Raw genomic sequence first — 17,695 nt, forward strand, 5'->3', positions numbered from 1 at the left:
GATGTACATTTTAGATATACTTTTCATTGCTACAAATGTCTCCTTTTGACACTGGGATTGCCTCCTGTATGCCAGAGGCCAGGGGTTGGCAAACTTCTATAAAGGGCCAGATTGCAAATATTTTAGGCTCTATGGGCCAAGAGGCAAAATTCAGGATATTATGTAGGTACTTTTTAAAAATGTATTTACTGCCCTAGCCAGTTTGGCTCAGTGGATAGAGCGTCAGCCTATGGACCAAAGGGTCCCGGGTTTGATTCCTATCAAGGGCACATACCTGGTTGCAGGCTCCTCCCTGGCCCAGGCCCTGGTCGGGGTTCATGCAGGAGGGAACCAATCGATGTGATTCTGTCACATTGATGTTTCTCTCTGTCTTTCCCTCTCTCTTCCACTCTCCCTAAAAAATCAATGGAAAAATATCCTCCGGTGAGGATTAACAACAACAACAAAAATGTATGTATTGATTTGAAAGAGAGAAACATCAATTTGTTGTTCCGCTAATTTATGCATTCATTGGTTGCTTCTTGTATGTGTCCTGACTAGGGATTGAACCCACAACTTTGGTATATCAGGGTGATGCTCTAACTGAGCTACCCAGCCAGGGCCTTTGTAGGTACTTTCATAACCCAAGAGAAAAATGTCCGTAACATTTTTATTGGTGGAAGTCAAAATGTAATCAGTGAGTACAGTTTTAAAAATACAGGTCTATTAATGAGAAGAATGAAATGCTTTTTGAGGTTCCAAGTTAGTCTTTCCTGTTACAAATTGACTAGAGGCCCGGTGCACGAAATTCGTACACTTGGGGTGGTGGTGGTGGTGGGTCCTTCAGCCTGGCCTGTGCCCTCTCACAGTCTGGGAGCCCTCAGGGGATGTCTGACTGACTTAGGCCTGCAAGGAGTCAGACATCCGTAGCACTGCAGCGGAGATGGGAGAGGCTCCCACCACCACTGCTGCGCTCAGCAGCCATGAGCCCAGCTTCTGGCTGAGCAGCGCTCCCCCTGTGGTCAGTGCGCGTCATAGCGACCAGTTGTTCCGCTGTCAGTCGATTTGCATATCAGCCTTTTATTATATAGGATTACAAATGTTCACCTGTAAAGACCAGTGTTGGTTTGCAAAAGTGGGGGCTGGTCCTGGCCTATTTGGCTCAGTGGACAGAGCATCGGCCCTCAGACTGAAGGGTCCCAGGTTTGATACCTGTCCAGGGTACATACCTCAGTGGTAGGCTCAGTCCCCAGTCCCTGGTGGGGGAGCGTGTAGGAAGCAACCAATTGATGTGTCTCTCTCACATCCATGTTTCTCCCCCACTTTATCTAAAAATCAATGGAAAAATATCCTTGGGTGAGGATTTTTTTTTTTAAAAGGGAGTGTGTTGCATGTGGCTTATGGATGAGCAAGTCAGACCTAAGCTCTGCTCTCAGGAGTCTACAGTCTATGGGGTGGGGGATGGGCAGCAGAAAGGCATAAATCAGTAAACATAAGACAGAGGTGTTACTAAGGAAAACAACTGGGCGCTGAGACCTTGATAAGGGAGGAGGGCAGGGCCTACATTGGTAAAGTTATCCAGTAACCAGATAGCTAGCTATGTGAACACTCCAGGCATAGGGTCACATTGTGGGATTTTTCTGTTTAGTATGATGCTTAGTAATCTGGATAGTGTAGGCATTTTCCCATGTTAGTAAAGATCTATATCAAGAAGTTTTAACTTGTGACCCACCATGGATAGACTTCAGAGATAGCACAGAATTTTTGTGAATTGAAGATACACAGCATTTGTCAGATTAATAGAATCTGTGAACCAAAACAGGTTGATGAATCTGTATTGTCATTTTTTAATGACTGCATATGACTCTGTGGTGTGGATTTACAATAATTGATTGAAGCTGTTACCGGGAAACTCCTGGTTGGGCTCGAGCTGCCTGTCACTGTGTCCAATAACGAAGGCAGGGTTGAATAATATTAGATGTTTATTGAGAAGGCCAGCCAACCAAGAAGACAGGGTGCTTACAAGCATCAAATCCTGCCTTCCAGCAAGATTCAGGGGACAGGATTATAAAGGAGAAGGGGCTGGGGTGAGGAATGCAGCTAGGTGCAGGCCTGGGGGTCCACAGACATCAGCTATTGTAATTGTAATTTGTCATCAGGCGATGAGATAATGATAAGATGTTTTGACTCCTAGTGGGTCAGGCCTGACCATGTTTATTGGTTCTACTTGCTGGATTCACAGCTGAGTCACCTCCCTGATCGCACAGGCCTTGAAAAGGAAACTTTAAGAAAACTTTAACCCCCTATTCACATATAAGAAACTTAACCCCCTATGCACATAAGTTTATGTGTTCTAAGATTTAAAATGATATTACTTTCCAGATTAATTCAGGTGCTCTATCAGGTTGTAAGCTGCCCCCCCCCCTCCCCCCCTCCATCAAAGCCAGACTATGGAGTCTTTTGGGTTGGTTCCATTTTTAGACCACTATTAAAAGTGTCTTAGTGTGTGTGTGTGTGTGTGTGTGTGTGTGTGTGTGTGTGTATATAAAACTTGTGTTTAACCTAAGGTAGTGCACATTTAATGCTCAATTGCCTCCCAGAAAGATTGTACATCCATGACTACTACTTTCATAATTCATTTCATATTGTTTAACCCTTTGCACTCTGCTGTCCCCTCTCAGGGGACATCGGAATTCTAGCATATCACTCGGATGTCCCCTCTCAGGGGACATTGCAGTTTATTAGTGATTACGGGGAATTGAGTTATTTCAATGCAACTTTTTGAGACATGCATGTTTCCCTGAAGTTTTATCTTGAAATGGCACAAGAAATTAAATCAAAATATCGTAAAATTACTAAGATATATACAAGAAATGTCAGCGGGTTTTGTGTCGGATTAGACAATAAACTACATATTCCCGATGTGGGACAAAGAAAACGGGACTGCATTGTGTGTTCTAACAGGAAAACACCTGGTGGCAGGCGTCAAACCACTTATTACTGTCAAACATGCACTAATCAGCCTGCAATGCATATTGGGGAGTGTTACAAAACTTATCATACTGTACAAAATTATAAACAATTAAATATTTTTTTTTTTGCAAATATACATTCCTCGATGTCACCCAATTCATATAAGTCCAATATCATTATAATACGTTACTTGGTTCCAAAATTATACTAAATAATACGAGGGTCTGTAAATGCACGTTTCCGCCGCAAAGTAGCGTCGAGTAGCTGGTAGCCAATGTCCAGAATGGTTCGGAGTGCAAAGGGTTAAAGTGCATTTATCCGAGACTGAAAATTTAAGCATCACAGGGCATCACCTAGGCCCGTGGTCGGCAAACTGCGATGCGGCTCTTTGGCCCCTTGAGTGTGGCTCTTCCTAAGCCTTAGGAGTACCCTAATTTAAGTTAATAACAATGTACCTACCTATATAGTTTAAGTTTAAAAAATTTGGCTCTTAAAAGAAATTTCAATTGTTGTACTGTTTTGATATTTGGCTCTGTTGACTAATGAGTTTGCCGACCACTGACCTAGGCTCATTTCAGTGGGCTAATCTAAATCCACCGGTCAGAAGAAAACAGTAGAGTTGCCAGACCATGCAGAGATGGTCTCCAGGAACTTGGAAACAAGACTTAAGTAAACAAACTATACACACCCCTGGGTGAGATGAACTTGCGGAAGTGACTTACCTAAGAAGCAAAATGGAGATAAGTTTAAAACCACATGCATTCCGCTTGCTTTGGTCCTGCAAATATGCCGTGAAAATGTATTCCATGTCAGAAGTGTGTGCTATATTGTGCACTGCAAACTTATCCAAGGGCTTAATTGTAGCACATTCCCAATAATGAAACGCTACACTATGTACATAGACACACAGAATCAAGAAAGAATATTTAATAATATGGGGAAATGTTTCTGGCATATTTTTTAAAAGCATATAACAAAATAATATGCACAATATGCCAGTTTTTTAAAAAATGTGTACATATCCTCCCCTTCCCCAGATGCAACTGCTCTGTTCAGTTTCTTATGTATCTTCAGAGAGAAACTATTCATAAACATGTGTCTCAATACGTTTTGGAAATTGTTCCTTCTATCCATAGATCCTTCTCATTAAAAAAAAGTTTTTATGGATTTTAGAGAGGGAGAGGAATAGATAGAAACATTGATCGCCTCCTGCATGCCCCCTACTGGGGATTTAGCCTGCAGTCTGGGCATGTGCCCTGACCCATAATCAAACCTGTAACCTCTTGGTGCATGGGTTGACACTCAACCACTGAGCCACACAGGCCAGGCTTTCTCATTCTTTTTTACATTGTAGCTTTAACAATTTTGTTAAACATGTATAGACAATAAGAGTTATTTAAAAACTAGAAGCCCATTGCACGAAGATTGGCGCAATAGGCCTTCCTTCCCCTGGCTGCTGGCACCGGTTTTCCTTTGGCACCCAGGACCCAGGCCTTTGGTCTGGCCGCAGCGAGGCTTGGCTTCTCCCCTCCGGTCACAGCGAGGCTTGCTTCTCTGCTGCAGCCACAGCAGAGAAGCCAAGCCTCTTGTCTTCACTCCGCGCCTGTATGCAAATTAAACCACCATCTTTGTTGGGTTAATTTGCATATACATCCTGATTGGCTGATGGGTGTAATGGAGTGACACCAATTAGCATGTTTCTCTTTTATTAGTGTAGATTAGGATGGCAAAAAATTCAGACTGATATCCAGACCTATAGTCTCAATAAAGCCAGAGCTTGGTGTGGTTGTCACCTCGTCTCCCACAATAACTGAACCTCATGTGGTGAACTAGCTGAAGCCAAAGGAGGGGAGGAATGTTGTGGAAACAAGAGATGGTCCTGTCTTGTGCTGGAGCATGGAGCAGTCATTAGGCCTGATCTCGTTACCAAGCAAACCTGGTCACATGGGAGTTGCCCTGAGACCAACAGGTATTACAGTCTCTGGAGAAAACATTCCTGAGTAAGAGTTCACTCTCGTCTGACAAATGAGGCCATCACTGAACCTGGCCCTTAATTGTAAGGCAGTGACGCATCTTGGGTCAGAGCTGCTGGAATTGTAGTGGCATTGTAGTGGCAGACTACAAAACCTCTCCGGTCATCCTCAGGGTCTTACAGTAGCAGTATGGTCCAGGCAAGTGAAATGAAAAAAAAAACATATTTTTATTGATTTCAGAGAGGAAGGGAGAGGGAAAAAGAGAAACATCAATGATGAGAGAATCATTGATCAGCTACCTCCTGCACCCCCATCCCTCACTGGGGATTGAGCTGTAACCCGGCATGTGCTCCAACCGGGAATTGAACCGTGACCTCCTGGTTCGTAGGTCCACACTCAACCACCAAGCTACAGTGGCTGGGCCAGGGTATATTTGGATCACACCAGCTACTCTTAGGAGTATATGACTTAGGTGAAGAAAAACCAAAGCTAACTATTATGGCTGCTCTGCTCAGCAGAGGGCCCTGGACTTGCAGTCAGACACTTGGGTTGCAGGCCTGCTCCATGGGCCAAATCAACTTCTATTTCCCTCTATAAAATGAGGCTAATATATCCCACTTGTGTTCTAATGTTTAAATGAGGCACATAATACAAACTGTGTAAAAATACCTTGTGAATTATTAAGTGCAAGTCAAAACATTCCCATATGCCTTCTACCCTGTATGTTCCTTAGCATTTTTTTCATGTACCTACAACAAAGCACCTCTGTGCTGTATAAATTAAGGTGAGTGCTCTGAGGGTAGAAGGCTTATATATCTCAGCTTTGTGTACTTGGTACATATTAAAGGTTCAGTAAATCATTGAACAAAAGATTTATGAATTAAGTTGTAGGCAGTTGTTTTAACAGAAACATACCCTTTGAGGAAAGAATGAAGAAAACTGAGTCAGTATAGTCAGGTTGCTAAATTACTAAAATCAAGTAGGCTGAGGCATGAGTAAATAAGTTCTTGCTTTAACTAGGTGAGGACTTACACTTTAAAACAAACAAACAAACTGTTCTTATTGATTTTAGAGAGAAACATTGATGTGAGAGCAAAACATCAATCAGCTGCCTCCTGCACACCCCCTACGGGGGATCAAGCCCACAACCTGGGCATGTGCCCTGACTGGGAATCAATCTTCCATCTCTTGTTGCATGGGATGACACTCAACCGAGCTACACCCTTTTTTTTTTTTTAACTCTTCAGTTGTGCATCAATGCCTGATAGGTAACCCTCTGTAGACTTAGGAAAGAATAAAGGACTTAGGAAAACTTACATCCATTATCCAGATCTCAGAACTTCTAGATTACCATCACACCAGTCCAGAGGCTCAGAAGGCAGGGCTGATTCTTTCCAAAAATGTACTTTTTACTGTAAGAACTGCTTTTCTTTCTTTGGAACACTCTGGGTAGTGCTTAGTTGTGTTTCCGATTTGCAAATCCCCAAGACTCTACAGATCTTTGTCATTTATTTCTAGCCAAAGCCCCCTGACTCTCTTGTGCTCAGTCAACTTCAACTGCAATTGAAGGGAATGGTTTCTGAGCCATAGGGAGGGGACTGGGCTTTGGAGGCAGACTTAAGTAGCTGGGTGATCCAAGACAAATACCCCTTTTGGGCCTCATTTTCATCTATTAAATAATAAATCAATGCAAAGGGATTATAAGGATTTTGTGTGAGAAACCACTGCATTGGGCATGTAGTCAGTATCACACCTCAGAAATGTGCTCCATAAGCACAAGCTGCCAGGACGTTCTTGGATTTTGTTACTCTGTTCAATAAAGGCATGTCATTACTGATAAGCTGGGATTTCTATAGTTTTATTCTACCATCACATAAATTCACAAATCACAGGTCCTCAATTTGGCTCAGGAAAATAAGGTTTGTAACTCTTGGATATGAGAACCATGTAGATTGTTCTTTATATACCTCTGGTTCGTCTTGTTGCTGGACACACTGAAGACAGTCACTCAGAAAGAGACCCTCACTGACAAACTGGGACCAGTCTTGATTCCCTAGAGACCATCATTTATTTTTGGTAAATGCCATCAATGAATATACAGTCATTCCCAAAGGATAGTCTACAGCATTTAAGTCTTGAAAACAGGTGATCATTTAAAAAAAAAAAATTCACAATTTTCAGATCCTTTAATAATTTAATGTTTTCTGCCCTTAAGGCTGTTAGACCCTTAACAAATTAGGTCTAGTTGTGTCCCAGCAATAATAAAGGGCCTATTGCATTATGTATGCCAAATACACAGCAAAATTCAGAAGTTCCAGTGCTTCACCGGAACATATTCTGGCTTCTCTCCTTTGTAATAGGGGTGTGATTTTCCCTATAATGAATGACTTAAAATACAGTCATGACTTAAAAAATTCTACACCAAGTCTCAATACAGTGATCCAAACACTTTAAAAATGCCCTCTGAGCCTCAGTTTCCCCTTCTGTAAAATGAAGGAGTTGGGTTAGTGTTGCAGGCCAGACCACACCACAAGTGGGTAAACTGGACTCGCTACCACAAACCCGAGTAGCGAGGAGTGTGAGGGGAACAGCTGCAAATGTGAATGTGGGAGGCGGGCCAGGCAGTAGTGGCTGGGAAACCAGCCTTCAAGGGGTCAGTCAGCTCTGAACTGTCAAGTCTCAAAAGTATGTCTTTGTCTTTTGATTTGATAATTTGGCCTAATATGATTGTCTCATTTATTCCAGTGTATGTACTTTAAATTTATGTACAGAATTAAATATCCCATTTATTAATTTATAAACCATAATAAAACCAGTCATTTCCCCTCACCAGCAGTTTCTGCATTGGAAAAGGAAAACAAACTAATATACACATTTCAGCAACATCAGAAATTTCATTAAATCTGAATGTAGGCATAATTCATTTTGGAGTTCAAATATATGTTCAAGGAGTCAGTTACTCTAATCATAAAGACAACACTGCAAATTCTTTGCAGTTCAAAATTATTCCCATTTGTTATTCAGCTTTGAGAAAAATTCAACTGTAGGCTTGACTGCTTCTGGAGAAGGCACTCAGCAAGCTCATCACCAGTAACACCCTTCAGGATTGCCTTTTCAGATTTCACACAGCAATCATCTTGAAATCTGGGGCCAAAGTAATTAGAAAGCAAGCGAATAACAGACAACAAATGGACTTCAGAGGCTGGTGGTTCATAAACTCACAGGCCAGAAGGCATCCCAAACCTCTCCAGAAGTGGCCCAATGTAAGCTGACAAAACAACCTCTTAAATACAAAATTCCAATTATCAGAAACCAAGTCAAGCGTAAACTGTCTCTTACTCTCTGAGTGGGAAAAATGTCTCACTCACCAGGAGGTAAAGGATGATTTCTGCCCCAGCTGTTGGGGACAGTGCTAGAGGAAGAAAGTAGCATCACCACAGACCCAGCCAGTGTCCCAGGAGGAGGGTAACAGGCCTCCATGATGCCAAGAAAGATGGAAACCCCCACCGGGAGCTTGGCACACAGGTCATCGTGCTGTGAACCTCCCCAAACCAACTATTCCTACTTTTTTTTTTAAGCCAACTTTTTCTTGACCAACCAGATCCTAGCTTGGCGCTCGCCTCTTTTCCCTTCACCAGGACATGATTCAGATCCCAATGTAAGCACCACAAGAATAGGACATGGAATCAAAGCACTGCTCTTGTCTGTCACACAAACCGTCCAGGTAATATTCTTGATTCATTCTGTTTTCAGTGATTATGGTCATTTGAGAGGTGCTTCTCAATACCTCACTGTTTCCTACCAAATGCTGGTATGTGTCAGACAGGCATCAGCAGTGGGAACTTTTTTTGTTTTTAAACATTTAAAGCAAAAGGTTTTTCAATCTATACGCCAGTCTGTATGCATCTTCTACTGGGGACCAAGGCATAAATACACAACTACAAAACATTCCCTACAAAAATGAGATCTTCATGAAATCAACATCTCCTGACATCCTACCAAATCGTCACAGCAGTGAAGACCCACCAGAAAAGACAAAGTCAGAAATAGAGTTTGAAACACTGAACTTGAGTTCCTAATGCTCCCTCCCCCAGCCCTCCAAGTCTCCTCCTCACTGCTCTGAGAGGAGCAATGCCCTACTCCGCTCCTCCTTCTGGAACCTGACACACAACTCTGACTGACTGGTCAAAGAATCAGCCTCTAAGAATTCAATGCTAACTACCAACAGCTGTGCACTTGGGAGCATTTGCCAGTAACTGCAAATAGCCATGAGGCTGAAAGGGACACAGTCCATCTCCTCACCCATGCCAGGGTCTATATCCACAACGATCCCGCCTTTCCAGAGGATTTTCTGGAAATGCTATCTGAGAACCAGAACAAGAACTCTGAAGTACATGACTTGGGGGTTAAATCCACACAGAAAGGTAAAACCTGGCCAAGGTCTCCGTAGTGCTGCCGCCTCAGATGACAAACTCCAGGAAGAAAGAGCATGAACACCAGTGCTCGAGGGCTGTGGTCCTCACTGCAGGGAAGGCATCCTGCTGCCCCGCGGGCCGGGAACCCCAGGGTCCTCTGATGGTTGCGCACCGTACCCTCGGCTGGGCTTACATTCACCGGTTGTCAGAAGTTCCTGGTGCTGCTGGGAGGGGTGGGTTTGCGGGGAGTTGTAGAACAGCCCAGCCTATCCTCTTGGCTCTACACGTCATAGCGGTTCAAACTGTATGAGTTTGGGTAGTTCTGCCGGCTGTACTGGAAGTGGTCTGTTAAGGTGTTGTTGCGGCCATACTGATAGTCCCCATGTTGGGGGAAGAGGACGCCGTTGTGGGGCTTCTTCAGGGGGCTCCGGTGATGCTCCTTACTGCTCAGGTCCCCTGCCGTGATAGGGAGGAGGTGCTTCTGTGCTTGCCGATTCGCATCGTACTTGGTCTGCAGGGTCAAGAGAGCAGTGGGCATTGGCTCCTTCCCAGAACACACACAAGACAAAGGGGATCTCAAGATTCCCTGCCAAGTAGCCCTTCAAGGCCATGCAAGTGTCGACCCAGCAGGGCTGGACATGGCCAGTGAATGGTTAATGGACTGGCCCTCCCTGTTAGCCATCCCGTGTCCTTACAGAGGACTAAACAGCCTGCATAAGGAGAGAGTGACATCCTGACAAAGCCTCAGGAGACCCAAGAGCCACAGCTGGAGTGAGGCAAGGACTGGGTCATCCATGGGGGAAAAGGCAGGTCAGGATAGGAGGGGCTGTGCTCAGACCATAAACCAGGTTGGTAAAACTGGGAGCTGGAGCCTGGGCCTCTTAGCTTCTGGCGAGGCCACTTCTTTTCCCCTCTCCACCAACTCTTGGTGCCTCCCTGGGTGTCAAGGGGTTAGACAAGCTCCTCTATCCCAGACTCACCTTGTTGTACAGGAAAACCCCCAGGATGGCTGTCATCATGCCCAGGACGTTGGTGCTGGTGACAGGGTTCCGCAACATGATCAGGGACACTGTGATGACCATGATTCTCTTGGTGGCGTTGGCGACCGAGTAGCTCAGAGGGCTGATGAGGTTGAGGATGCTGAAGGCAATGACGTTCTGGGCAAAGTTACAGAAGCCACTGACAGCCAGAAGCAGGAGCGTCCAGGGCCACTGGGACACATAGGTCTACAGACAGGAGCAAGACAGCACCATGGTCACATGCCAGCCCTGGCAGAGGTTGGGAGAGCGGCACAGTGGTTTATTGGGGTCAGATGGTGCAGACCAGGATGGGTTCTAGTGTGAGAGCAGGTGCTATACACACAGCCTCTAACCCTCACGACACTGCATGGCACAACAGTCATCACCATCACCATCATCACTGCCTTCAACGTCACCATCATTGTCACAATCACCACCATCATCAACCACTACTGTCACTGCCCTCATCACCACCACCCCACCACCGTCATCGCCACCTTCCCCTTCTGCTGAGAAAGTGGAGGCTCCAAGAAGGAAATCAGGTGTCCAAAGGGTGCAGAGCATGGCGTGAACCAGAGCCTTCCCTCATCCCTGGACAGTGAAGGCCAGGGCTCTGGGGTTGACGGAGTAAGGTCTCAGTCTGATCGGGCTCCTGTAATAGACACCACAGGCCTGGGGGCTTACAAACAACAGACATTTATTTCTTAGTTCTGGAGGCTGGAGTCCAAAATCAAGGAGATGCCGTGTCTGGTGTGGGCTTCTTGGTTCACAGATGGTGTTTGCCTGTGGTGTCCTCAAAGGTGGGAGAGGTAAGGATGCTCTCTGGGGTCCCTTTAGAGTACTGATCCCACTTGATGAGGGCTCCATCACCCCCATGATCTAATTACCTCCCAAAGGCCCCACCTTCTAACACCATCACATTGGGGGTTGGGTTTACATGTGGGTTTTGGGGGAACACAAACATTCAGACCATAGCAGACATGATACATTCTGTAAGACAGGGAGGTCCTAGGAAGGCAGCCCCCGATATATGAAGAAACCCCCCGAGGTGGGGAGGCAGAGGACCTGGGTCTGCCCCGTTTCTGGAAGCCCTGGGCAACTGTGTGACCTCTCTGATTGTGGTTTGTTCTCTCTGCAACAGGGATGATCCCTGTTGAGCCTGCACAATGCCACCGTTGTGGAGATCAAATGCCATCATGGCTCCAAAAGTGCTTTAAAAAATTCCAAGCCACACAAACATAAGAAGGCAACTGGTGTGTCTATCTAACGTTGATGTTTCTCTCCCCCTGCCCACCCCCCCTTCTACTTTCTCTCAAAATAAATCAATGGGAATAAAAACCTTGGGTGAAGATTAAAAAATAAAGAAAAAAAGAAAAGGTGATCACTAAAAGAAAACTGAAACATGCCCTCAATACAAGAAAAAGCAAAGAAAAGAGACCAGAGCAAAGCCTATATATACATTTTGTGCGTGTATATGCACAGAGACACCGAAGAGCTGTAACATAGGACAGCATAAGAGAACTGATACCAAACCTATCAACAATACAATGCAGCCAATGAAAGGAATGAGAAGACCTAAATACGTCAACATGAGTGATCTCCAGGACATATTGAGTGAAAAAAGCAAGTTATTCTTTTCTAAATATCTAAAAAGTCACTTTTTGTGTGAGGAGGGAAGTTATGAATGTATCTTTGAATATACCTTGTCATATCATTTGGCTTTGACATTCAGTAAGGGGTGTGGAGAGAAAGCAATGTCTAAAAATTGGAAAGGAACCCAATGGTTGTCATTGGCACAGGCACATTGTGAAAACAATTCTTGCAAGTGCCCTTAGAGCAGAGTATTTCAATTGTATAGTAAGGCCTCAATGACAATGACAGGTTCTGAGACTTGAAGCGGAAGGACATATTAATGAAACCAGTTTTACCGGAGGCTAAGTGATATAAGCAAGAGTTAAGTTCCTATAGCATCTCATCAATGCTCCAACAAAATGACCTCTGTAAAAAATTTTTTTTTAATCCACCCCTGATGATATTTTTAAAATTGATTTCTAGAGAGTGGAAGGGAGGAGGGGAAGCGAGATAGGCACATCGATTGGTTGCCTCCCGAATGTGCCCCTACTGGGGCTGGGAACCTGCAACTGAGGTACATGCCCTTGACCAGGAATCAAACCCATGACCCCTTTGGTCCACAGGCCAATGTCTAACCACTGAGCAAAACTGGCCAGGGCCTGCTGGACATTTTTTAAAAAAAATATATTTTATTGATTTTTTACAGAGAAGAAGGGAGAGGGATAGAGAGTTAGAAACATCGATGAGAGAGAAACATCGATCAGCTGCCTCCTGCACAGCCCTACTGGGTATGTGCCTGCAACCAAGGTACCTGCCATGCCCTTGACCGGAATCGAACCTGGGACCCTTGAGTTCACAGGCCGACGCTCTATCCACTGAGCCAAACCAGCCAGGGCTGGACATTTTTAATGGAACATGTTCTAAGGACAAGTAGAGCTGCACGGAAATCTTGAACTTCTTGCTTGACCTGCAGTTGTCCCCAGGGATTCTCTGAAGCAATGTGTGTGTATAGTAGAACCATGTATGTAAATAACTGGAGAAGAATAACCAAATAGAAATGTTGCAAGGAACCAAGTGTTCCAAAAAAGATATTCATAAAAAGCCAAAGCAGTAATAAATTATGTGATGTTAAATGGGAATTGAAGTAAAAGAACCCTACTCCACGCCCCAAAAAAGGAAAAACACTTCAACTCACTGGTTTATCAGCTCTAACTCTTACTCTGAAAACGGTAATTAAAAGGGAAGAGAAGCACTGCACTGCCTCAAGTAATAGTCTGAACTTCAAGATAACAGACTAGTCCTGGTCGATGATGAAAAATTCTTTTTTTTAATTTAATTTTTTAAAAATATATTTTATTGATTTTTTACAGAGAGGAAGGGAGAGGGATAGAGAGCCAGAAACATCGATGAGAGAGAAACATCGATCAGCTGCCTCCTGCACACTCCCCACTGGGGATGTGCCCGCAACCAAGGTACATGCCCTTGACTGGAATCGAACCCGGGACCCTTGAGTCCACAGGCCGACACTCTATCCACTGAGCCAAACCGGTTCTGGCGATGATGAAAAATTCTTAACAGAAAAATCATAGCTAAGCAATGTGGAAGGGAAATCAGAACACGGAGCCACAGTTTCCTTATCTGATAACTGGAGATAAGCTCCACTATAGCCACAGGTGGAGCTAAGAATTAGAGACGAATGTCAAGAATCTAGCCAGATCGCATTAAGCCCTAATAAACATGTACTCCTCCATAACTCAGGCCTGGAAGAACCACACACAGCTCCTTATCACTGCCTCCTGCATTAGTTTCTAGCGTGCTCTCTGGAGGCTAGCCCGGCACAGGTGGTGAGAAGACACTATTTCCTGCGCTCAAGAGAGCTACAACTACAACTGTAGTACACGAAATATGTGCAGAGATGCCACCCAGAAAGGAATCAAACGCAGTTTTAACGTTAGAGTGAGGTATGAACCAGATTATCAAGACAGGAAAGTCCCCTGTGCTGGCAGTTTTTTCATCTTTCACGCCACTGCTATCAGCAGCTGGGATCTAGCAGGCTGGAGAAGGAAATGCAAAGAAAGCCAATTTCCTCGACTTCATACAACGTGAGTCATGACAAAGAGATGAGGATTTAAAGACCAGGCTGTCAGAGGCCCCAACAGCCCCAAAGTCAACACAGAGGTGTAGCTCCCTGACAAAGCACCCACTTTGGAACCAGTTAAGAAAAGGGTGTGTCCTTGGTGCTGGCCAACTCACCAGGTCACTGCTGACCAGGAAAGCCGAGAGGTCCACCAGGACCCACGTGGGGATCATAAAGAAGATGGCGTGGCAGCCCAAGATGTTCAGCAGCCTCAGATGGTGGATCCGTGAGTCTCTCAATACCTGAAGAGAGAAAATCTCTTTAAAGGCCAATCGACACTGTAAGTGTCAAAGACTAGTTACTCAGGCTCCAAACACAGTGACTGTACATTAACCCTGAAATCAGACCTTGACTACTATACCTGCAAGGGTACCTATGATGAGATAGGCAGCTCATGCCTAAAACAAGTACAATGTTTTATACACAAAGGACCGAGAAAAGAAAAACAAAGCAAAAACAAAACAGCAACACGCATTGCCTCAATGCTGGCGTGGCACTCTGAAATCCCACTAAATTGGTATATTACTGTTTCAGAACACAACCAGGTAAAGTATATCAAGAGCCATATATGTCTTCTGACCCTTATCATTATATCCTTATATAAGCCAATCATAAGGAAATCACCTGAGAGAAAGACATTGTAAATTATTGCATTACTTACAATGAATACAGTGGGGCCTTGACTTACGAGTGTCCCGACTAACGAGTTTTTTGATACCAGCTGTCTCTCTGCCGATTTTTTGCATTGAGTTGACAGAGTAATTTGAGTTAACAAGCTCCTTAGCCAGCTCGGTCTCAGAACGAATTAAACTCGTAAGTCAAGGCCCCACTGTACTTGGAAATAACCTGCATTTGCAATAGAAGAACTAACTGTATTAATTGTGGTACCTGAGGAATGTGATTGTTACAGGAGTTAAGAGCAATATTTTTTAATGATATCGGAGAATGCAATGTTACAATAATAAATGAACAAAACAAAATTCTAACATGTATTCATATTATAACTCCAAAAGCTGTGCAGAAAATACCCCTAGCACTGTTTACCCAATAGCATAGAAACCCCTTGACAGGTGGAGCAAGTCTCTTAATTCTTCATTTCTAGCACCTACTACAGTGCCTGGCACACAAGTAGGTACTCAATTCTGATTTTTTTTCATTAAGCTTTTCTCTATTTTTTTCCCATCAAGCATATGTTAATTGTATAATAAAAAATATAATCTCTTGGCACACATGTTCTCTTTCACTCTCTCTCTGAAGCATGCCCCACCTTTCCCCCTCTTCTTCCCTCAAAGCGAGTACCTTTGCTCCCGCTCCCCCCCGCCCCCCCGCCCCCTGCAGCTCCAAGGGCCTTTCTTTTGCCTCTGAACTGGTTTCCTGAGCCCATGCAGCCCAGCTGGCTCACTTTTTCTTCCTCTGTGACTTTCTCCCCCCGCCCCCATGACTTTCTAAATAATATTTGAAAATAAGAAAGTAACAAAAACATATTGAAAAATTAAGCAATAGAAAACTAGCAGAAGGACATGATTTTCTTCATTCCATCACCAAAGAAATCCCTACTTGGTCACTTTTTCAATGCTACCCATGCACCCCCAGAACATCAAGTGTACCACAGACAGTATCTAAATACCTTTTTGGAGAAAATATTCTGAAGCGAGAAGCACAGTGTGGCAGCAAGAGCACTGATGAGCCCCCACATATCAAACGACAACTCGGTGACAGTGGCCAGCAGGACGCCGCTGATGATGGGGATGAGTGACAAGTACACCTGTGGGAGAGGGTGGGCAAGGCTGATGGGCCGGAGTTGAGCTGGGCCGCCCAACACAGACACCCCGGGGAAAGCCTCAGCTGCTCTCTTCTCTTCACCAAAGGGGCACCACCTATGTTTGGACAACAGTGTTAGCTGTGACAGCGATGCTCTGGAGGTTGGGGGCAGGGAGATGGTTATCATAGTACCTGGGGCAAGGCTGTGTCACTATGGGCAGCCCAGTCCTTATACCATCACCCCCATGAAGAGCCCTTGCTCAGGGCTACCAACTGGGGCTGCTCCTAACAGATCTATCCGGCTGCCACCACCAACACACCAGGGTCTGAAACCCCGATCCTCCAGGAGGCTGGCAGGGTCCCTTTTCCAACTTGCATTTACCACTGGCTGGAACACTCTTGCTTTCTCTAGCTGGAGAGCTACTACTCCTGCAGGCCTCAGTTCACACAGCATTCAAGAGAACTTGCCCTACCCACCTTCCCCCACTTCCACCCTGTCAAGTTCCTGGGCCCAGAGATCTCCACCCATTGTAGGTGTCCATTACATAGTCTGTGTCCCTGCACTTTTTTAGGGTAGGTCCTTTTTAGTGCTCTATCCTGGTGTCTAAAACACAGCAGGCATCCAGTAACTGCTGGCTGAATGACTGAGTAACGTGCTGGGATAGGAGGCCTTCCACAAGGTCCAAGCTTTCCAGGGCCTGGTGCATGGAATGGCTCATGAGCTCTCTGCTGGCTAAACGGCTCCCAATTTCCAGATAAACAGAATCAATTCCTGACATTTAGCTCTTCTGACTCCCAGCTTCTCTCTCTTCTACAAAGGACTTTCTTAAAGTACTGTGGAGATTTTAGGAGTGGCTGGTTAACCCCCCCCCACCACCACCACCAAGTACCTCCTTGCCCCCCACACCTCCACCCAGGGCACAGCAAGGGCTCTGAATTCCAGCTTCCCCACTACTGGCTATGGACCTCAGGCACATGGCTCTCCCCTTTAAGTCCCGTTTCCTCCCCTGAGATCTGGAATGACCTGCTTTATCTTCCTCACAGGGTGGATCCATACTTATTCCTTCATTATCAGACTCCTGCCCAAGTCATTCCCTACTGTTTCCTCACTGGGTGAAGTTTCCAGCTCCTCGTCCAAGCCAGGTCCAATGTCCTGTACAACGGGGAAACCTGATAAACACGCTGTGATATCGAGTGATGCAGCTGCACACCTCCTGAGCAACTCCAACTCAGGAGACAAGCCACAGCTGACATCACCCTGGGAGCAGGCAGCAGAACACACCCAGTTCTTGCAGGGAGAAAGGCAGGCTAGAATAAAAAATCAGCCAGAGGTGGCCCAATTTCTCTTTTTAAAAAACACACACACACACACACACATGTGTGTGTGTGTGTGTGTGTATATACATACATATATATATATATATATATATAAATATTTATAAATAATTGATTTCAGAGAGGAAGGGAGAGGGAGAGAGAGGCAGAAACATCAATGATGAGAGAGAATCACTGACTGGCTGCCTCCCGCACACCCCCACTGGGACAGAGCCCGCTACCCCCGCATGTACCCTTGACCGGAACTGAACCCGAGACCCTTCAGGCCGCAGGCCGACACTCTACCCACTGAGCCAAACTGGCTTGGGCGGGCCCAATTTCTATAAGCTGATCCAAGGCACTGCTGCTCTTAGTTACATAAAATACAGGATGCCAGAAACCAACCAAGTAGAAAAGAGGCGCTCTGTCCAGCATGAAATGAATTCCAGCTGGGACAACAGGAGTCCTACTTCTACTTAAGGGCATGGATGGGCAAGGCTGTCTCAGGCTAAAGCCACAGCTTCTCTCACCCCAAGGCAGGAAATACCCTGG

At 45.1% G+C, this 17,695-nt stretch overlaps 1 protein-coding gene across 3 annotated transcripts; it reads right to left on the reverse strand.

The window, feature by feature from the left end:
* Window positions 1–6,963: 6,963 nt before the first annotated feature.
* On the reverse strand, window positions 6,964–17,147 carry SLC35E1 (solute carrier family 35 member E1). 3 transcript variants are annotated; one of them, XM_014465148.2, is made up of 5 exons: window positions 16,940–17,147; window positions 15,696–15,833; window positions 14,185–14,310; window positions 10,321–10,566; window positions 6,964–9,851 (listed from the first exon to the last, which is right to left on the reverse strand). In XM_014465148.2, exons 1-5 carry the CDS (start codon window positions 17,081–17,083, stop codon window positions 9,621–9,623), a joined length of 885 nt encoding a protein of 294 aa, XP_014320634.1. In that variant the 5' UTR covers window positions 17,084–17,147; the 3' UTR covers window positions 6,964–9,620. The 3 variants fall into 3 exon arrangements, with proteins under 3 accessions (XP_014320634.1, XP_006099719.1, XP_023619060.1); XM_006099657.3 differs by lacking the exon at window positions 16,940–17,147 and having other exon boundaries at window positions 15,696–16,671; XM_023763292.1 differs by lacking the exons at window positions 14,185–14,310; window positions 16,940–17,147 and having other exon boundaries at window positions 15,696–16,678.
* Window positions 17,148–17,695: the final 548 nt, after the last annotated feature.

Source organism: Myotis lucifugus, unplaced genomic scaffold (genome assembly GCF_000147115.1).
Source record: "Myotis lucifugus unplaced genomic scaffold, Myoluc2.0 scaffold_280, whole genome shotgun sequence".
In the NCBI taxonomy this organism is placed as follows: Eukaryota; Metazoa; Chordata; class Mammalia; order Chiroptera; family Vespertilionidae; genus Myotis; species Myotis lucifugus.

What these genes read in the sequence shown, in the direction of transcription:
- SLC35E1 (XM_006099657.3), bottom strand. Translation starts at nt 16,016, where the DNA reads ATGATAACCATCTCCCTGCCCCCAACCTCCAGAGCATCGCTGTCACAG. An exon ending in TCCTGGTCAGCAGTGACCTG is followed by an intron (nt 10,567 to 14,184) that starts GTGAGTTGGCCA and finishes TCCTGTCTGTAG; the next exon opens with ACCTATGTGTCCCAGTGGCC. An exon ending in GGGTTTTCCTGTACAACAAG is followed by an intron (nt 9,852 to 10,320) that starts GTGAGTCTGGGA and finishes TTGACCCTGCAG; the next exon opens with ACCAAGTACGATGCGAATCG.